Here is a 22,607-nt window from a genome sequence, read left to right on the forward strand (position 1 = left end):
GATTTTCTGAGTTTCTGTAGGCGGCTTTTATCATCTGCTCAGCCACGGTAGCTGTCACTTCTCATTCTCAGTTCGTCCTCTACTCACACAACTATTGTTGCTGCTAACATTCCATTATTAGATTATTACATTACATTATGTCTTTTAGTAGACGCTTTTGTCCAAAGTGTCTTAAGTGCTAAGAAACTAAGTGCTACTGAAACATATTAACTTCCCAGAGGATTTTTCCTATGAATTACCTGCCTGACCCCGGTGTTATGAGCTGTAAACAGAATAGATGTCTTAAAAGTCGTAATGATCTGGGTAAAGACTGAATTAGGACTGAATTAGGGTTTTACTGGGCATTATATTTTTCACATCATGTTCATTTTTACAGAAAAAAACCTACTAAAATAATGATAATGTGATTTTTCTGTGGTAGTCTGCACACATATTTTCTTATATCTGGAGAATACAATTGTACCACCAATACTTAACTTATAATAATAATTTTTCACACATTATACCTTAACAAAAAATTACAACTCATGCGATTTCAATATTGCACTTAGGCATATTGTGATTTCAATAATATTTCAGTTTCAATTTTCAGGCCAAGACTGAATCACAGTCATGGGAGCAGGAAAAAGGACATTTGTTTGTATGAAAATGTTGCAGCCTAAACAATGTTGACTCAGAGATTTCAGTGAGGATGATCTCTCATAATGCTGTTTTTTAGATTCAAGTGAGCAATATTGTCTTCATAGAGCAGAGAAGCCAAATGAGTGTCGGGCCTGTTGTGTACACAGAGAAGCTATAGCCAACACATTGCTCCACTCTGTCTCTCAGCCCCCTCCTTTTCTTTCCCCTTCCCTCTGTGCCTCTTGTTCCCCCACCTTCTTTTCTGTTCCCCTCCCCGTCTCCCTCCCTCTCCTGCCTGCCTGGCCGCTGGCATGCTTCAGGTGCTCCACAGTCAGGCCCTGTGATTAGTCTAATTTGCACAAACGTTGGCGAGCGCCGCACCTGTTGCCCCTGCGCCGCCTGCAGCCGTGGTCCCTCAACAGGCTGACAGGACTACCCTTGGATAATCCATTCTTCTCACAACAGCGTCGCTGCTTTCCATGGGTGCAGCACAAGGGCGTTTTTTTCCCCCCCCGTACCTCTGTCTCCCTTCGTGTTCTCATATCCACCACGCTCCTGATGGCTTATTACAAGGCCATTCATAAATATTCCCGGCCAGTGCACCTCCTCAAATCCCCCCCACCCCCCACCACCTTCCTGTCCCCCAACTACTTGCAGGGGCTTTGGGTGCTGGAAAGATTTATCTTGCTATTTTACAGCCTGCCGTTGTTTTTCTCCACACCGCTTCTCTCACCACTCCCCACCAACACCTTCACTTACCCGCCAAGAAGGTGAGTAAAGCTTTCCGCCTGGTTCGTGGGGGCCCCACAGCCTTCCACATGACAGCCGACCAGAGCGCGCGTGTTCCATTTGGATTTGAAACTGCGCCAAGAGAAAATCAAGTGACAGGCCACACAGAGTGGGGGTGGCTGGGCGGGAGGGAATGTGATCCCACTTGATTGTTGAGAGTTTATATAGCGAGTGATGACAAAGTGCTTTATGACTTTGCAGTGTTCGCTGGGCCCTGCGATTGAGGCCTTATACAGGCAAAGCCCCCGGTGACCTTGGCTTGTCAAATGTTCTCATTTTCACCAGGAAGGAGCCGGTGTTCCGTGGCTGCAGAGGACTGGTAAGCTGCTTTTAGAGAGATGGCTGTGGAGAGCTTTTGGAGGTGACCCATGCTTCCCTACACTGCAAAAAAATCCCCATCTTAACATCATTTAGTCACATATTCACCCTTAACTTCTTGTTAAAAAAAAAAAAAAAAAGTGAGAAAAATCTGCCGGTGTGATGAGATGGTCTCACTTTATTCCAATGTTAATCAACTTACAAAATTTTCATTTTCTTGATACTCGTGGGCTGATCTGCCTCATCCTGCCCTGTTTACACACATTTCAAACTGAAATGAAACTGCATCGGAAACGAGTGGGATTATCTCATCCCACCGGTGGATGTTTTCAAGACTATATTGACTGAACGACTTGTTAACATGACTATATTCTGCAGTTTGCTCCTTTCACTATGAAAAACAGCTGTCTAAAAGCATCCGTTGGAGAGAGCTTTAGTGCTGCCCCATTGAATTCTGTGCCTAAGTGGCTGTTTAGAGAAATTAAAAAGAAACTAACAGGACTGTGGTGAAAATATCCCAAAAGTAGGTTAACTGGCTTTCATTGCATAAAAAAAGTTAAATAAAGCTATTCCCCATACAAACAAGCGCCACGGCCAGTTACAGCTACAGTGTCACTGCAGATGGCGATAACATCAGTCGAAACACGGATTCCCTGCGAGTAAAAGGATATTTCCAGAGGGGTGCAGCACCCGGTGGCTTTCCACAGGCCTTGTCGCACATCAAGTATAACATCAAAGTGTTCCAGTTCCGCCCTCTCAGTGCTGCACGCCACATGTGTCTTATCTCAAAGGGAAGAGGAAGGAGAAGCGTTCCATCACTGTGCCCGTTTTTCAGCATTGTCCATGACCTTTCCAATGCAAATTGTTCGGGGACAATTCCCTAGCAGAGAGGTGCCGGAGATGCCTAGGAGCCATGGTGGGTGGAGTTTGATTCTTCTGCAACTGGGGGCCTCATTGCCGGGATCAGTTACTCATAATAAAACTTTAACTTAAATCAGTGTGACGAGGAAACAGGACTGGTTCAGGATCATCTTTTGGGGATAGAAAGCTCAAGGGCATTGACTGGACGGGATGTTAAACCAGTGCAGCTCATGTGAATGTGTGTGTATGCAGCAGACAGGGCCATGGTAGCCCTCTGACTGGCTGCTATGGGCTAACAACCCTTGCATTGATCCAAGGAGACACTCAGCCCTCTAACCTGCTGAGTGCTCAGTTCCAGCGAACAATGGAGTTCAGAGCGCGTCGATACACCATCCTATTGAGTGCTCTCCGTTTAGCAGCAAGATTGATGAGGTTAAGGCTCCCAACCGAGAAGCCAAATGGTGTCAAAACCAAGGTGTTGCTTTGGACAAACAATTCCTCAATGCTGAACCACAGTGGGACTGGTTACTGGCTAATACTGCAGCTCTATTGATGAAGCGTGCGTTTTTGTAAGTGCAACTTTTTGTGAGCGGATAAGCAGCCTGTGGTGGATGTTGACTGGTGAGCCGCCCTCTTAAGATGGAGATGAGAATAGGAGATTAGGATAGACGATGCTTTCTGGGCAGGAATGCACTGCAAATCCCATAAGACACTAAATGATGTACAAGTGCATTTATTACAGTAGGCCCCTATAAATCTAAGGTTGGCCTAAACTCCAGGGAGAGGTTAATGGATTACAAAGGGATGTGGTATCGAACCTTGGAGAAGTTTATACACCTCATCAATATGTGAAACGCTATTGATCATTCAGACCTTGACAAATTAAATTCATAAACTTGATAATGCATTGCAATATTCAGAATGCCCTGGAAAGAGAAAAATGACCTTTTTTCAGCCCAGCTTTTCTTAGGATCCGGGGCTATTGATGTGAGGCCGTGTATTGGCAATACCATAGAAAATACCAGATTGGATATTCGGAGAAAATTGGTGCGAGGTGCAATTTGAGCTAGAATCATCAGTGATTCAGCCGGTGTGAGCAGCATCCATCACCTTCTCTTCTCCATACTACTATATCAACTAATGACTGCTCAAATTGAAGCTGAGATTCCAAGGATTGATACTACTTTAGGTGAAAAGGAAATGTGCGTCAGGCAGGGCCTCAGACAAGACAGTCTTTAAAGGTCATAGCCGGATATTTCCACAAATATTACCACTAAATGTAGGGATATTGTTCAAACTAAGTGCAAGAAGGAGTTGTGTAGAATGTGCATGATGTTTAGCTAGGATAAGCTCACCGTGTTCATAACTGCATCCCATTTGTGGTTGCACAACACACAGTGCTTGCAGAATTTCATCTGATCTCAGTGGCATATCAGTGGCATATCTGAGACTCAGTGGCATAGCCGTGCATCGTATATGATTCTAGTATATCATGATGAGACCCTGAACACGCACTTTAGAAATCATATGACACACACACGCACACATTCTTCTAAGTGTATTTGGTTGTGCGCTTTCTGTATATCTCTCCAACCGGTCAAGAGTGATGACACAAAAAATGAGAAAGAAACATACGTGGAACTAAGGGACAAAAACAGTTTGATTATTTTTTCATTGTTAGGCCTGACGGATGTTGCGGTTTGTGAAATCACGTGACTCTCTGCTATCCAATGAGCTTACCAGCGGCTTAAACTCATTTTGGCCATTTTTGGTCCATAATGGTCAGAATTGACTACATTGATGTGACTGATTGTACTTTATTGCATAAAAACTTGGTAGAACAAATTCTCAGAAATAACCGTATTTTAGAAAGCCCCCCTTTCCTGCTCAGCTCTTTCAGATTCTACAAACCCTGAATACTTGAGATTCAGTGCTTCACTGTGGCTTCATTCAACCAGGGAGGGAAAAATCATAAGATACTTATCATATGAATGTTATAAAATACCCCCCTGCATGCACACACACACGCACGCAGGTACACACGCACACACACACACACACACACACACACACACACACACACACACACACACACACAAACAAACAACTGAGTGACATTGCAAAGTATATGACACACTCAGAAACCTGCTTACTTAAAGGAAAAGCAGGAAAAGCAAAAGCTGCTCTAGGGACGAGTGCTGCAAATTAACATGCACTACAAACACTATGATACTTGCACTGGATAGCTGTTTTAACTTTGTCTATGTACATAGTTTTGGCCCCACAAATAAATACATTGCATAATTTCCTAGTTTCTGCTATCTTGGTGATTCATTGCAATATGCTCAAAATTTCATCACTTCACTGCAGAGCTTAACCTGCTTCAAATTTGGAGATAGAGTAGCACTTCTCTCCAGCACTCACCACTCTGCAACAGCACAAGCCAAATGGCAGCTAAATCATATCTTTTCCACACAACACCCCTCACACTGCAGTGACACGTGTCTTTAAATAACTGTCACTGAGCAATAACACAACATTTGAGTTCTGATAGTTAATTTAGATTTTTTTTTTTTTTAATCAATGCTCTGACACTTCCTTGTTTACTTTGCTGACTGCTGGTCCTCTGCTGTGCTCACATTGTATCAGAAGAAGCAAGAAGACAAACAGGATGTTGTTGCTTCAGCTTGAACGCTGTCATGTGTGCTACTCTTAGGAGTGCCCACATCCAGACATCTGTTTATGGCAGAGCCTTTATCAGATGATCATGATATATCATAGAGTTATCAGTAAGTGTATGTCTTGCCACATATGCAAAACAGACATATTGCACACATATTGCAATTAAAAGCACTTGAAATAATTGAAATAATAAATAATAAGTGCTATCATTAATTTGTGCAGCAGAGGAGTGTATCACAGCTGAGCAGATGGTGGTAAGGATTGTGTTAACTTTAAGTTTTTTGCTCAATGATCAAATATCAAGTGTCCTCTAGATAAGTATTTCAGTAGCAAATTTGAGCTACAAATGTGTATGTTTATGCATTTAAAAATTTTCACCAACATATTGTTATTGGATCCAGAATTACATTTCTGAATTTAAAATCAACAGCTGACAAACTGCAGCAAATTATTTATGCTTTTCTTAACTGATCTTTTGAATTATTACCGTGACTTTCCCATGTTTACTGCTTGTGTTGGCACACTAAAACAATTTCTTGATGCCATGTGAGAGATACCGGAGCCTGCAAAAAAAAAAAAAAAAAAAAAAAAAAAAAAAAAAATCCTATGCAATACTTGAGTTTGACGTGAACACTTTTTAAACAGTTGTTTCACCACATTCAAGTAAACTAGTTCACAGTAGCTGAGATAAAACTGCAATATATGCAAGTTTCAGGCAATGTGTTACTGAAAACTGAAAATGGATGTAGTCAGGTTGAATCTCAGTTTGGTTATTATGCTGCTCAAAGGATTTCTTAGTCACTTTTTGGGCTCGACTGTTAGAGATTGTTTTGGCTTTTTTGGTTGATAGTGAAGTAGGCAATGAAATTTTGAACCTAGTCAAATCATGATAGCAAAAACTGGCAAACTAAGACCCGACATGACCAAAATGATTCTTTAAAGGCGAACATTTACTCTATGCTTTGAAATGAGTATTAACACAATTAGTAGTGATAAATGGAATTTATTACAATTATATACATGTGTGGCTGATATCAGAAGTCCATACAGTTACAAGTGGGGTACAAAGAGGACCAATCACTGAAACTACAGTGGCTCAAAGGCATAAGTGACGCTTAAAACCTCTTCATTCAGTACATTTCTTACCAGCCAGCCTTATTCACTCACACGCAAGTTCTGATGAAATAAAACAAACAAACAAACAAAAATCTCATTTACAGTATTATGTCATTCTGTTACTTTTAACCTAAGTAATCAGGTGTGTGGCAGCCTGCTGATTATGACTGGTGTCACACAAAAATGCTCAGTGTCCCTCTGCGTTTGCTGTGCTCGTATGTGATGAAAGTGAAAATGCCACAACAACTGATGTCCCTTCTTCTAACTCAGGACTCTTTTCCTGTCAGCTGGAGACTGAGTGAGTAATTCGATAAGTCAAGTATTCATTTATTACTTTCTTTTTCAATCATGGGGCATTTTTTTCAACCTCACTCTTCGACACCGTCCACCTCCCACACTGAGCAAAAAAAGTAAAAAAAAAAAAAAAAAAAAAGAAGTGATAAGAGTTCTGCAACTTCCATCCGTGGCAGCGTTCATTGTCTTACCGCAGTTTAATTACAAAATATTGGCGCCGTTTTCCATAAAGATTACTCACTGTGGGAGGCCCTCCATAATTTGGACCGGAGGGTTTGTCACGGAAAATAATATAATGCAACAGGGCTTTCAGTATTAGATTTCCGCTTTTAGCCTCCTTGACATTTCAAGCTGCATGAACTAATACATCTGTTATTTGTTGATCATTTGATTATTAACATACTTCACAAACCAAATCAGCTGCCCTGCTGGAGACACAGATGCAGCTGAGCAGACAGCCTGGGCTTTCTCGCCTGCCACACACAAACACAGTCGCAGAGATGCACAATTCAGCCCTCAGTGAAAAAAGAAAAAGAAAAAAAAGAGAAAGAAAGCGGGGGAAAAACATTTATCTTCCCCTCCTTTGAGCGTATGAGCACTCTCTGACACCGGCATGGAACAAAGCCCGTCATCACATTCTAATCTCAAATTTCAGGGCTTTTATTTCACCCAAATGCCACTCTGCTGGCCTTGTGAATTATTGACAGACTGACACCAATGCAAAAGGACACATAAAAGAGGCTAAAAGCTCTGGCCCTGGAAGAGCTTGTCCTCTCCTATTGCCACTAACTGGGAGATGAGCTCTGCTAAATGCCTCCCTGCAACCTTATGGGAACTTTGACAGAGAAGTCCCACCATATGACTCCTGACCTATATCTGCAGTTTAAAGAGGAGCATTCTTGTGCAGCACTGCTTCTTTGGTCTATGAGAGAGCCTTAGAAAGAGCCTCAGTACAATTACAACAAGCACATCTTGGCTAAGCAGCATATTAGCTCGTCAAGTTATGAAAATCAAAAGCAGAGTCCCACGGTTAGTACTGCATATAATTTTTTTGAAGTAATTTTGAGCTGAATATTCCTCATTTCTCATTGAAGCGAAACTTCACAATGTGATACTTGCCAAGGCATGCAGTCATTTAGTTTGCACGATGAAAAGTAAATTGAGGTAAGCCGTGTCAACTAGACACACCAATGTTTGTCTCTTTGCCTCTTCACACAACCCTGCCCACTGCACTTTTTGCTCCAGATTAAGGTGTTACAGAGAGACGGCAACAAAACAAAAATAGATTAAAAAAAAAAAAAAAAACGCCAACATAAACTAACTAACATAAAAGAGAATAAATGCAGAGCAGCAGAGTGAAACAAAGCCATCGGCTGAGATGAGAAGTGGTGTTTGGAGAGTGTTGCTGTGCTTTGTGCTGTGGTCTAATCCACCTCGCTCTCATTGCTGGCCCCCTCAGGCCGCCTCAGTTTGTCCACCTGTTCGTTAATCTGTCCATCCCCACCTCGCCGATCCTCTGTCTGCATGCTCAGACCCTCCTCCTCCACATGGCTGACATCCTCCTCCTCCTCTTCCTCCTCCTCCTCCTCCTCCTCCTCCTCTTCTTTCTTCTCCTCCTCCCCCTGCACCTCCATGCGGACCTGGTCCTTCAGGTCCAAGGGGAGCGTGGCCCCCAAATTCAAAGCACCGGCATCTCCATTGATACCGTGGGCCCCGTCAGGCCCCCCTAATGCATCCTGGGGAGTGTGGTGACCATCTTTGACGGGGGAGGAGTTGGCCGACTCATTGCTAACAGGGGAGATGTCACTGCTGCTGTTGGTGTGGTTAACGGACGGCGAGCCAGAGGCCGAGGGCGGCTTCAGGGGAATCTGCCAAGAGGGGATCTTAGGAATGGTGGGAGTGGTGGGGAACTGTCTCCTGTGTGGGAGAAAGAGAGAGAACATCAGGACTGATCACAATCTAAAAAAAAAAATCTCACTGTGAACAAAGTGTGTGAAAGAGGTTGAATGTAATCAGCCATAATTGGGCATACTGCTGCTTCAAAAATATATATGGCTTCTTTAAAGTCAGATGTTCAAATGAGAACAGATACTCAACACTAGAGTAGGTTTTAGTATGCAGACACACACAAAGAACCCGATGCAATTCTCATAATCACAGAGGAGAAAATGGCTTTTTCCCCGAAACAGCCAGATGTTCGTCACACCTGGTAAAGATGGTCTAAGATTTTTTTCCCCCTTTTTTTTAATTACAGCCATTGTAGCTTTTAAGATCAAAACCACAAAGTTGTATCTTGAAAGGCATCAGCAACGAGTGGCTGAAAAAAAAAAAAAACAGTTTACAGATGATTTGGATCATTTGAAAAGGAAGGGGAACAAGTTTGGAGACAGATGGTGATGTATTTGTCTTTTATTTTGCTATTTAACCCCTTCGCTTGAAAACTTCTTGCAGGAGGCAGGATGAAGTCAAGAAAGCAAATCACAAAGCCACTGATTAGAATGTACAAGGGAGACAAAACACGCTCAACCTGACAGTTCTGTGGCAATTTTCATCTTTGTCAGTTTGCTGGTGTACAAGATTACTTGAGGCTTCATTACTGACGCTGATATATAATCATGCATGCTAATGGCCCTGCCTGCGCTGGGCTGTGCCTGACTAGATTGGCCAACAGAGCTGAAAAGAATGAGGAGGTTTCTAAGAGCGTCCAACGAGACAGTATAACATGCTTTATACCTGGTAATCACATGGACACTCAAATTTTACCCAGACACGGATGAACTGCATAAACACTCAGGTAAAACACTCCATTGTCCCCTAAGGGCCGCGTGTGATTTGATCACCTAAAGCACCTGACAGGGTGGTCTGACACACACACAGCATCTTGAATCCACTAAAAGTTCATTTCAGCAGTTTTTGCTCTTGCATATTTGGTCACATCACATTATTTTTCTATTTGTTCCTCACTTTGCACTAAAAAAATATTGACAGTTGCATAAGAGCAATTATTCACACATGTGGTTGTTATCTTGCTTACCAACAAAAGCATTAAAATACAGAGGACCAGCTGATGCCTGCAGTATGCTAATTGGCAAAGACAAGTTGTTAAGTAAAAGAAATGGTGCATACAGTATTACAACCTCTCTAGTGCCTGTGAGATTATGCCGAAAACACATATGAGATTAATAATTGTGCATTAACTGTGAGAGCGTGTTGTCAGGTTGGTGATGCATACTTGCATTTGCAAAGGGAAAGAGCAATATGACATAATGTGGATAGCCGAGATGCATTTTAATGCCAGGCGTGGATGAAATGTGGATCAACCATACCTGGATGCTATCTGGACATGAGGAACATCAGGCGTGTGTGTTTGATTTAGCAGGAATGTGTCCAGGAACTCAAAAGAGCAGGAAAACAATAATCACCCGCTTTAAAAATTAACCAGACTTTTGTGTTAAAAGCTGTACCCCCCCCCCCCAACACGCACACACACACACACACACACAGACACACACACAACCCTGAAGCGATTAATGCGGTAGGTGTCTGGATAACTTTGTTACCTGCTGAGCAGTAAGCCCTTCAAAGAGACTATCTCAGCCTTCAGCTCTCCAATTGTTTGGCTGTCCAGGATGCGGTTGGTTGCAGATGATGCCTAAAAGATGAAGGGAAGTGAGATTACATAACGATTGTCCCCAAACACAAACAAATAATGTTCAGGTCACATGCAAGGTCACGGCACAAAGTCAGTGACATCTGCTGCACCTCTTTCAACAACTCCAATGTGTTCACTCACTGTAATAGGAAAATAGGAGAGGACACTTTGTTTAAAAAAAAAAAAAAAAAAGAAAGAAAAAAGGTCAGAGGCTGCTAGGTAAACAAATATGGCAAATGCAAATGCTCAAACCACATGCTCTTGTGTCGTCAAGTCATCCATCACCATATAACAACTTCACAACCGCCTACCTGTGAGCCCACTGCTTGTGATGACGGGAAGCCGGGCAAACAATCCAACTACAGACATCTTTATGGCCGGCATCGCCCAGAATGGCGAGTGAGCGTGAATCATGCAATTTTTACATAATTTTCCATACTCCCTAGAAAAGATCAGGGCAGGTCGGGAGTTTTGGATAATGACTATCTTGAACAATGGCTGCATTCATGAGGGCAGACCACAGCTTGGGACTTTGTTTTGTTCTTTTTCTCTTTTATCAGAGGTGAGTGTTATCATTCCCGGACTGGCACAGCATGAACTGGTTGTGGGGAATGATGACTAAACGTGGTATCCTGCTAAATATTTGAATTGCAAATTGCTGCTGAAAATCGATCTCAGCTTCACTTTTCACTGTTAGGAGGTCAGAAGAAATTCTGCACCAACGTGCAAGTAGTGAAATGCAGCGATGAAAGTGAAATGCTTTGTAGTGGCTCAGCTGAACTCTTGAGAACGTGGGCTAAAGTGGGGGAAAGTACTTGAAAATACAGCCTGCGCGCACTGGTAGCAGGTGTTTTCAGACAGCCGGTGTTCTAGATGATTGTATTGCACCTGCACTCCTGTCTCCTTGCTCGGTCTATTCCCGAAGAAAAACACGAGCAAGAGAGGGGAGCTAGATGGATGGCACTGGAGGGAGCAGAGGGAGAAGATGAGGGAAAAAGTGGGATAAAAGAAAACTAAAAACTGTAATTAAGACTCTCCTGATTCACCAGAGGCGGCTTGTTAGGAAGCGTGGACCCCCTATCGAGGGGAGAGGGATAACTTGGACTCTTTCGCTTGTAATTAAATCTAAGAGAAATTAATTGAATCACATCTGAAAGGGATCAGACTCATTTACAGTGGAAGGAGGGAGGTAGAGGAGGAGAACTGAAGGGAGAAGACGAGCGAGAGAAGAGGGGGGTGGAGGTATTTGGTTCTTATCGTCTCCTAAACCTGGCTGATAAGCGGCCCTGTTTTAGAGATGGCGCGTTGGAGGCCTGGTGAAGACACTCTTATTACAGCCGTCACCTCATTAGAACCATCTTAATCCCTTGTCTCCCCAAGGCACCCATATAATAAGGGTGGATTCTGCTTCTCTCTCCTTTTACGTTAGAAAAAAAATTAATTGCTCTATGGGCTGAGCTTTAAGACTTCCAAGGCACAGAATCCGCCCAAGAAAACGGCAGGCTGCCCTAAAAGACTGAGACATTAAGACATCTGCATACTCGTGTCATGTCCGTTGACATAACAAAAGCAGGCTTAAACAGAACTGTTAACCACAGGCAACACACAGTATATTATGTGGAGCACCTACACAGAAACACCATATAATAGCTGACATCAAGACCTGCCACAACACACCCCTTCTGATAAGCCTTAACCTAATTAAAAGGGCAATACCACCGCTTTGAAAGATGTCAGTGTATACATACACACACTCTATGAGGTTATTCACTTAACAAATGCACCAGCACTCTCTAGTAGGGCTAGATGATAATTCAATATTATCACTAATCATCTTTTAGTGTAATCATATAGCGAAGAAATTGTCATATTATAATGCATAGTTCACTTCTAAATAGAAGATTACGAGTAAGGTAAGCTCTAAATTGGAACTGTTTTGAATTGTTAAGAAATTTTTATTTTTATTTTGGTGATTAGTTTCTATTAAACAAATTAAACAAATATCACTTGCGCTAGTTTCAGTTTCCATAGTGGCTACCGTGGTATCCACCTGTGAGAGTTGGATGATTCAGATTCAGATTCAGATTCAGATCCAGACAACTTTATTGGTCCCCAAGGCGGCAATTTAGTTCAAGCAGCTCCTGAACATAAACAATGACAGCAAGCAGCAGACAACAGACAGGAGTACAATATGTCAGAGACAACTGATCAGGACATATCCAAGGCCACAAAGACAAAGGGACTAAAGAGATACTCACTGGTACTTAAACTACTGTCCACATAACAATTAAATAACAGGAAAAAAAATATGGCGCTATTTTTCTCTGAAAAATGCTGTTTCGGCAGCACTGTCCAACACCTGTGCTAAACTAATTTGGTGTAAGGGAGGATGCACTACTAACATGTCTCAACACCTTCGCCTGCATCCTAATCAACGAGGGTACTGTGTGTGATGTGCTGTAGCGGTCCCCCTCTCCTGCCTCGACGCCCTCCGTCGGTGAGGCAGGGGAGGGATCGGACTCACAATCGATCAGAATCCAAACAATGCCCAACCCTAATGACGACTACATTTTGTTTTTTTTGGCAAACTAAAAAAAAAATGTTGTGTTTTGTTTGACATACTGCATAATGTTACAATATGTAACACTGCTTTGAGCATTAGTGTTTACATGAGCCATTTTGTGATACATATCAACTTCAAGAAAATATCCACAATCACCACGGAACCACGAAACTAACAAGTCTAAAACTAACAAGCAAACTTTTTCCTGGTGGACGGACAATTTCACTCTACCCAGTTTCAAGTCATCAAAACACCACGGTGCTGCTGCTTTTAGGGAACCTCATCTGTACGACTTTATTGCGGTGATGGAAAACTGGTGTGAAAAAAGTTTGAAGTCTCTGAAAGTTCATTTTCATATTAGCGGAATGAATGGAAACCAACTGCATAAGAAGGTAGGCCAAATGATATCTGAGCTCTAAAATATGACTGCTCGCTTTGGGACAAGATTAGCAGAAATGTGAAGTATAAATTTTGTAGATATTATGCTAGGTATGCAAAATCACTTTAATTCATTGGCCATTACAGTCAAAAGATTACAAAGTGACTTCCTGATGTTTAGATGTATATTTTACCAACATGGAGCTTGCTCATGCCTGTTTGTCTTCTTGCACACTGCCCGGTGTACAGATGCACGCTGCATTTTCATCACGCAGGGCTCTGTATAACCTTAACTGTGCAAAAAATAATTCCCCTGGCACAGTGCACTGCAAAAAGTGCACAAGCAAAACATAAACCAACCAACCTCACCAACACACAGAGCCTGATTCCAGATATGCTGCCTACCCCTTAATAAATTATCATGAACCACCACTGTGCTGGCTTATTAACTGGGCTTATTAACATATACTGAGCTAGATATGTTTTTACAGTGTAAATCCACAGTACAGCTAACTGGTCTAATGGCAGTGTAACTAATATGTCTCGGGTGGTTGCCTGGGTGTGATAGGGGTCAACCCCTTTCTGCTGCTTAACTAAGTGCCTGAAGAAAAAAGAAAGGAAAAAAATTAAAAGAAAAAAAAAAAGAGTCTCAACTCTAGCAGCACCCAAGGACGGCAACGCATATCCGGCTAAATGAAGATAAACGCCTATGGACCATTAGCAACAAGATAAGATCTTTAACAAGCCTTGTTTAAGAGTGTCTGAAGGCAAATTAATTCACAGTTACTCTGCCGGCAGACAGTGTGTTTTCGTGTAATGCATGTATATTTATGATAGAATTAGTTTCAAAAGGAAGTCCCCAGAGGAGCGTTTTTGAGTGGAAACACTCGTACAGTGCAATTGATTTCACTCTATTTATGCACTTTCCCACTGGCAGTTCGTCTCGCACAAGCAAGGAGGCGGTTTCTAATCTTCTATGTGCATCCACTAATAAAGAGAACTATCAGTGAGTTGCGACGGCGGGGCAAACACTGTTAACTGGCAGATTTGTAATGATAATGGAGCAGAAATAGACTGTCTGTTTAACATTGGGGATGAATGAGCCTGAGGCAAATTCGTCCTTAAGCCAGGCATTTAGCACCAGTGGTAAACACAGCAGCATGATAATACTCCAATTCCAGTTAAGATTAGAGAGAAAACAGCAAAAAAAAAAAGGAGAATTGTCCCGGACCTTCAAGTCTTGTAGGCAGAAATGTGCAATATCAGCACGTAGCTGCGTTTGTGTGTGTGTGTGTGTGAAAGTGTGTGGATGTGCACGAGCCAGTCTGTCTAAACTCACTTCCATAATGAGGTCCCCAGTTTTGGGACAGTATACGCACGCTGCAATTCAGTGGTTTCCGAACTATGCGAAGTGTTTACTTAGCAGCTGAGGAAACAGAAGTCTCCATGTGCTTTGGGTTAAAGGCACATTTCCGCGTTGAGAGGTATAATTGCCAAGTGTGGCGCACTTCGAGTGGCGTGGTGAGGCAAACCCCGAAAGCCGCTAACGGTGAATGATAAGTAGCTCACCAGCTCCAACATGTGTTTCTAATCACACGCCCCGGACCTGAAAACAATTTCCCAATTTCCCCTATGGCCTGAGACAACAGAGGGCCTTATGCCGACTCACAGGGAAAATTTAAGATCAACACTATAGCTATAAAGCAGAGTTTATGATTTGTTTAATGGGTGTTTTGAAGTGAAATATACTTTTTATACACTACTGCTGTCCAACAAGGCACTCATGGCAAATGAAGTAGACACTTTTTAATCCAATCTGTGTTTTGGCGATGACGAATGAAAAGAAAAACATCCCTTATCCCTCTGTGCTGTCGAGGTAGCTCATTGTTTAAAGTGGGCCTTGGGCTTGGCTGAAAGGGACCCATAGCAAGTTCTGTTTCAGGCCTGCATGGGTCCACTTAGAGCATTGCTCCCATACGCGCACAGCTGATGTAGGCCACCGCTTTCTGACCTGCTTGGGGAAACTGAGGCTGAGAAGAGCCTGAGGCGCAGCAAAATGAGTTACGAGTCGTCAGTTTTTGATGAACCTCATCCAGGGAAGAAATTCATATTTTTCCTCCGTGTTTGTGCTGAAGCAGATGTGTTCGCATATGTTTTCCTGGGATATCCAGATGCTGTAGTCAAACACCCATGTGCTTAACAAGCTGTGGACATAAAACATTGTCTAAGATTGTCTCTTCCAAGGCACTTTTTTAGGGCCCGGGGATCATAAAGCAATTTATGACTGGTGTTATAAAAAAGCAAGCAACATTTCATCCTTGCACATAAGTTTTTAAAACAATCACTCAGTCCAATGCACCTAAACACTTACAATTCTCAGCAGATTATGAACACGGCCTATAAAAATCGAGGCAAAGAGGAATGGCAATATGGTTAAAGATTATGATCTCATGATGAGATGCACCATACTTTTTTGCAGCCTGTGTTTTGATGGTGTATAATAAGGCTGTCCATCTTAGCTAGTTATGAGTCAGGATGGCGCAACAGTTTTTAGCACACAGAAGCCTGCAGAATCGTTTCTCTCAGCGGGGATTCAACAACACAGCTACTTAGCTTTTACTGAGCTGTCCTGTGATCTCAAACTTAACACCATCTTGCTTTCCTCAAGGCATGAATTTAACACCGCAGATCTTAACAAGTTTACAGTTAGAAGCACTGCTAACACTTAGCGTTCAGGACCGTTTAAGCGTGAAAAACTCAGAAGAGAACCTGAGTCAAACTGTTTTTTCTCATAAAATGGGTAAACAGGCAGAATCTTAGAGATTTATCTAGGTTTTTTTTTTTTTTGACATTTTTGCAGCCAGAGAGGGTGGTGGTGAGGGGTGGAGGGTGCAGAGTTGCTGATGAGGTGGTAACTACCTCTGCCGTGGCCAATTCCTGGGAGAGCTCCTGGATTTTCTGCTGCTGCTGGACCAGAAGCTCCTGGACTGAGGCCAGGGTCTGCTGGAGCTGGCTGACTGTGGACACAAACACAATACCATACATTTAAGACAGTGCAAACCACTCAAAGCGGGAAAAAAAACCAACATTTTGGTGCTAGAGCATTGAAGATAAGAAATGAAAACGCAACTCTTAATCCACTGCGGGCCCAAATAAAAATGATGACAGAACCGATGGAACTAGGCTTGTGTCACTGATCAAAGCTGTCCTCCAAGATTTGTAATCAAAGCTAATAACCAGTAACTTTAGTCTCAGCTTTTTGGTCCGAGGCGTGGGGGGTGGGGGGGCTATTTTTGTGCATAGGATGGAGATATTAATCTCTAGTGTCTGAACTTAAATCAAATAACAGTCTCTAACCTTCCATTATCCACCCAGACACTGCCTTCTAATGCATCTTAAACCCTCAAACGATCAACAAAGGAAAAAACAAGGCTCTCATTTGGGAGGAGGCTGCCAGACAAAATGTCCCCCCTAATCCCAATAAATATTGCTCTTTTTCCATTGACTTTGAAGATTGAATTAGTTCAAGTGTTGGTGTTGGAAGAGGGTGTATGATTTCAAATAACACCGGGCACAGTTTGTTGCCCCCTGCTTCCAGTCACGCGTGTATTACCAAACAATGCATTAAGTTTCCCCAAGCTGATTATATTACAGAAAACCAATAAACATTCATATAAATCATGGGCGTGTAAAGTGTTAAATCAAGCCTAATAGGATTAACATCAACAGATATTGTGGCGGTCCACTGCTGAGGTTGTCAGGCCAATGGTTAAAAGCTTGCCTGCACTGCTGCCGACTGGATGGGATGTAAAGAAACCTGCTCTCACATTAACCAGGGGCAGGACAAAAGACGGAGTCTAGCTTGGAGATTGTGTTTCTTTTGAAAAAAAAACAACACAGACAAAATATTTGATCTTTCAAAGAAGGTTAATATCTTGTAGTGACACCTGTGTTTAAATGGGTGGAGTTGTATCAATATGGGTGTGGTGCTGAAATGTTTGATCTTTTTATGGTTGCAGAATCTTACAGATTATGTTTGAGCATGAATGGAGGCTTGGCCTAAAAACACAGTGAAAAAAAAAAAAATGCTTGGGAGTTTTCGGCTCCAAAATGTGACCAGCCTTTTTTGTTTTCTGATGACAGCCATAAAACTAAAATCCCCTTTGGCCAGGCCTGCTTAAAAAGGTGCTACTGACAGGGGTGTGCGCACTACACCAAGAATTGCCTTATTAGTCTCCTATGGGTGTTTCCACCTTACCACAACACAACTTTTCCAGATGTGTGGGTCAGTTTGCCAAGGCAGTAATGCTGTACTTACTGAATTAACCACTGGCTCGGTTTTTCAACTGGTTCAGACCAAATTGTTTACAGTCAATCTTTTCAAGCCTGTCAACAAAGTTTCCTCCTTTGTACTCCCGAGATACTTGACAAAAATTAAGAACTTCTAACCCTCAGCTATCACAGATATGAAGCCAAGAATAATGAGGTCAATGACTTTGGCCAGGCATGAATCAGATGGAGACTTTGTAGCTGTGATGAGGGTGTGTGTGTGTGTGTGTGTGTGTCACTGAGTGTGTGAGAGAGAGAGAGGGAATCAGAGACAAGCTTGCAGCTGCTGTGAAGAGGGCCCACATTGTGTATTCAGTAAATTATTCAGTAAATACCTCCATATAATGTACACTACATATGTCCAGGCCTGTCTCTGTCTTTAATGGCCAGCTGGTCACCAATATGGCTCCCACCGACAAAGAGTGCCCAAACAGCCGCACAATTCCATTACAGCCTGGGTGTGCTGAAGTGCTTCCAAGATCCATTCATTAATTGTCTGTGTGAAGTTGTAGGCAAATCATAATGGGAGTCAAGGCCCCTAGTCTGGAGCTGGGGCTGGCGAGAGAGACTAATGTAGTCCCCATTCAAAAGGATACATCACCTCATTGCGCCCGGCACTAGAGAAATACATGAACTTTAACAAAAGGGAGTTCAAGCAATTGGCAGCAGCCAGGCAGTCGGTCGCTATTACTCAGTGCAGTGAGGAGAGAGAGGGAGACAGAGAGAAAGACAAAGAGAGAGCAGGGGGAGAAAACTCTCAGTGTAATTGCAACCCCTCTCCCCAACTGTTAACTACAACAGTCATTAACTACAATAGCAGCTTGGCTACTGCAGTCACAGCAAATTAGTTCCCCACACTGGCTGAAGGGAAGACCCTGGCTTTTCCACTGAAGTCCTGCCCACTGTGTGCAGAACACAGGGGGACTCTTATTGTGAAATTCTACCTTTGACAACAAACAAAGCAAGGTTTGCAGGCTGGCAGGCCTCCAAAAAGGGAAAAGTAAAGAAAGAATAGGCGGTCAATAGCCGGAGGAAATGTGTTTGCATAGTTGGGAGAAAATGACCATAAAAGAGCACATATTTGTTAATCAGATTTAGAGTGGCACACCTTGCATGCAATGTCACACAGTTGCTGCCCTCCACCTACCTTACTCAGACACAAAACAATAGGATGGGTGTGATCGGATAAAATGATAGCAGCTATATTTTCATCTTCAGTAAGTAGTTTCGTGACGCAGACCGTACTGGACGGGAACATAACAAAAGGGGTGTTTGTATTTCAGTTAATGAGATATAATTGCTGATAAGTTAGCATGTAGCCTGAGGTCCACATACATTTGTTTTGGTTCCTTTGTCTCTCTCACTCACTCTCTCTCTCTCTCTCTCTCTCCCCCTCTCTCTCTCTGTTTCTCTCAAAACAATGATCAACACACATCTGATGAGAATTCACAGACTTTGTGCTATGCCTGGACTATGGAGAGAGTGTTTTTTTTTTTTTTTTTTTTGTTTTGTTTTCTTTAGTTTTTTTATTTTTGAGAAAAGACATAATCACCTTAATTGCTTAGAGAATTTTAGACATGAACCACTGTTAACCGAGTGTCATCCCTTTGCTGTGTTTGTAAAACCTCATCTGGGAATTTGCACTCAATGTGACTGAATGCCATGACTCCAATCTCATTTACTGTGAATTTAACGATGGCATGTTTTATACAGATTCTTCTAAATCAAAATACACTTTCAATTCAATGATTAATAATCCAAACAAAATACTTTATTGATAAAGCTGTGCAAAAATGTATAGCTGAGTACTGCTGTGTTGTATTGACTACGCAGGCTGTTGTGTTGATACTGTTTATGCACTTCATTGTCATATTCTTACATGATGACGTACAATTTTTAACGTTATAATGAGGTTGTACACTGGAATGGGATTTTTTTTTGTTTAATTTAACTGTTTTAACTCGGTTTTTCACCAAATAATCATACAATATGTTGTATATTTTATTAGTCCACCGTGGTGTTATGCAATAGCTTGGATTGTGAAGTGTGTTCATACATTTTAAGTCGATTCCCGAGTATTGCAATGCATCTTGACACATGTACTGTGATATGTACTGTACTGGGAGGTCGTTCTCACAACCCAGCCCTATTTATTGATCCTGTTATGTGATATATCATTGTACGGTGTGAAAGCAAAGAGCATTAATGTTATGAATAACAAAACACAGCCTCCCGCAGCGTGCTTTCCAGGGCCAGCTTGCCTATCCCTATGTTTTTCAGGTGAAAACAGACTCCAGCTGAACTCTACCGCTAAAAAGACCAAACTTTCTCAGAGTCTCCCTCACTGACGCCTCCCTGGATTTTTAATTATACTGACCAAGAGCTAGGAATGCATCTCTCTCCCTCTCTTGCTCTCCCTCCCTCCATGTCTGACAGCCAGGTTGAGATTCCTCACCTGTCCAACATGGGAGCCGCACCTGTCACTGTGCACTTAATCACACTAGGCCCAGAGCTGAGCCCAGACGCCGCACCGCGCCACGCCACACACACACCAACGCACAAGCACAAAATTAAAATGAACTTTCTCGCCACCTACGGGGAGGAGGGTGGGTGATGATGATGGCAGTGGTGGTTCGGGTGGGGGTGAGGTTGGTGCAGGGGGGGAGCGGGATGGATGGGGAGAGGGAGGGAGGATGGAGGGGAGAGAAAAGTTGTCATTTCCCAACCCCTCATTAATATTCCGAGGTTAAGAGCTTTTCAGCGAAACGTAATTAATTGAGCCAGAGCCTGACAGTAAACAAGCAATTTCAAATTAAAGCGAAATGACAGCGGCGTCATTTGTTAAAAACGTGCAGGGCCCCCCGATTTTGGCGACAGATAAATGAGGGAAAATGTTAAGGAGGGAGAAAGTGATGAAGATATTAATCTTCACCTGTCTGTGTCAGCGTGCCACTCATCGCCGCGATGTTGCTCTCCATCCTCTGCAGATGCTTCTTGTCCTCTCGGCTACCCATAATGAGGGGAAGGATGTATTTCTGCAATTAAAAACATGACACGCTATTACACTTCTCTCCGGCGGGAAGGGACGGAAACAGAAGGAAAAGAGAGGGCCTTGGTGGTGAAGGGTCAAAGGCATTGTTTTTGGAGTGGAGCCCATTTGTTTAAACCATCTGGTTATGCACATGCATCGTTAAAAGTAAAGTGTCCAGCCAACTGGTATAGGAGTCTGCCAGTGTCATACCAGCAGAGGAAATAAGATGAATTAAGGCATTTAGGGGAGAGTGAAGGAGAGAAATAAACAATTAACAGAATGACAAAGCATGACCATGAACACTGAAAATAGTCCTCCAAACCCAGAATCAATGTCTTCTTGTTCCTCAGCCTTCTGTCATTGAATTAACACAAGTGTACCAAGTGATATGCACATCTGATAGCCAAACAAGGATCTCTCTTGTTATACAGCGTGAGTGTTATTCAGTCTTATCCATCTAGGCAGTGTTTGACTGAATCCTATATGCATGTGTGTGTGAAGCTGAGCTCAGCAAATACAAGTAAGGGGCATGTGACCTTGGAGGGCATTGCTGAACAGCATTCAAAATCATCAAGGTTGTCTGCTTTTTAAAACTCAGTTAAGATCAGTCATTCCCCTACAGCCGGTTTGGAGCATGCTGCTGCCCGGGCCGGGTTTTCTCTCCAACTCAGGTGGCAAGTGGTAACACCAGTGCAAGTAATAAACACTTTTTAGAGAAAAAGATTAAATGAGTGTCAACACGTGGTAATTAATAAGTGGGCTGCTGGGAGCGTGGTGTTTACAAGGCACTCCATAGCATAAATAAAGTATGGGCAGAAGCCTGGACATATGGTGCGACTGGCGCTACACTGCAGTGACATGACAGCAACCTGTGCCGTCCCGCCAGGGAATCCCACTTCCCAGGCAACCAGCGGCTGGCTAACCCTGCTGCACGGAGGAACCAATGGACAGGTATGGCACGTGTGATTTTGTGTGAGTGAGAGATGACAGCAATGGAGGCACAAGGGCCAGGACACCCAAATGTGCATCTGTGGCCCAACAAAAGGCTGCGCAAAGGGAGGAAGAAATAACAAGACATCTCAAGAGAAGCCAATATGTCTCATGAGGTGCCCGAGCGAGCATTCATGCACTCTCACTCTCTCTCTCCCACACCCACATCCACACACACACGCACACATGCACACACACAGTCAGAGAGGAGAGAGGGTTGTCATCCAGGCCAAGAGCTACTGCTAGAGCTCCTGTCCTTCTCTAAAATGAGAGTAATGGCTTCCACATGCCACTCAGAGTACTACTAACAACCACTATGGGATTAATGTCATTGGGGGACAAGGGGCCTCATGGGCTCATGTTCAAGGGCTGCTAAGCCCGATAAAAACCAGGGTGATTACTTTTAGTCGGCAGGACGTCAAAAAAGGGCTGTGTGCTGCGTTTGCAACTTTATTTTATAAAGAAAAAAATATATATCACAGAGAAGGAGGGAATGGGAAGTTAAAAAGAGGGGGTTCAAATGAGCTCATGCTCTGACGCAAACCAGAGTGCCTTTAATAACTACACCAGAGTGATGTTACACACTGTAGAGGCGCCTTCTATTCTAGCATCATAATTCATCATCAACTGATGCACTTGCAAAGACCACCAATTTAAATGTAATATGAAGGAGGGGCTGTTCTGAGAGATCTTACTGTACAAAGTAACACATAAATCAGCATTTAGTGACATATATCAACATTTAATGAAACAGCAAAAACAAAGACATACTCAAAGAACATGCTCAGAAGACCAAGAGAAGAGTTGCATAACCTACCTTGTATAGATGGTGCAAGCCAAACGCCATGCCCACCATGATGATGGTGAGGGCACCATAGTCTCTCCATCTGTAGCCTACTGGACCTGGACAGGGCCAAAGAAGAAGATGGACATTTGAATGCAAAGAAACGGTTGAACATCATAGCTTTTCGACCATTTCGATT

At 42.8% G+C, this 22,607-nt stretch overlaps 1 protein-coding gene across 2 annotated transcripts in view; it reads right to left on the reverse strand.

Moving 5' to 3' along the window:
• Positions 1-6,256: 6,256 nt before the first annotated feature.
• Positions 6,257-22,607, reverse strand: part of pex14 (peroxisomal biogenesis factor 14) — a 46,935-nt gene continuing 30,584 nt past the window's right edge. For both annotated transcript variants that reach the window (XM_030055513.1, XM_030055512.1), the window contains 5 exons: positions 22,442-22,527; positions 20,536-20,638; positions 16,194-16,291; positions 10,242-10,333; positions 6,257-8,598 (listed from right to left, as the gene is read on the reverse strand). In XM_030055513.1, coding sequence (XP_029911373.1) covers positions 8,106-8,598; positions 10,242-10,333; positions 16,194-16,291; positions 20,536-20,638; positions 22,442-22,527 — 872 coding nt within the window. In that variant the 3' untranslated portion in view covers positions 6,257-8,105. The remainder of the gene's footprint in view (positions 8,599-10,241; positions 10,334-16,193; positions 16,292-20,535; positions 20,639-22,441; positions 22,528-22,607) is intronic.

This window comes from Myripristis murdjan, chromosome 7 (genome assembly GCF_902150065.1).
Source record: "Myripristis murdjan chromosome 7, fMyrMur1.1, whole genome shotgun sequence".
Taxonomy (NCBI): Eukaryota; Metazoa; Chordata; class Actinopteri; order Holocentriformes; family Holocentridae; genus Myripristis; species Myripristis murdjan.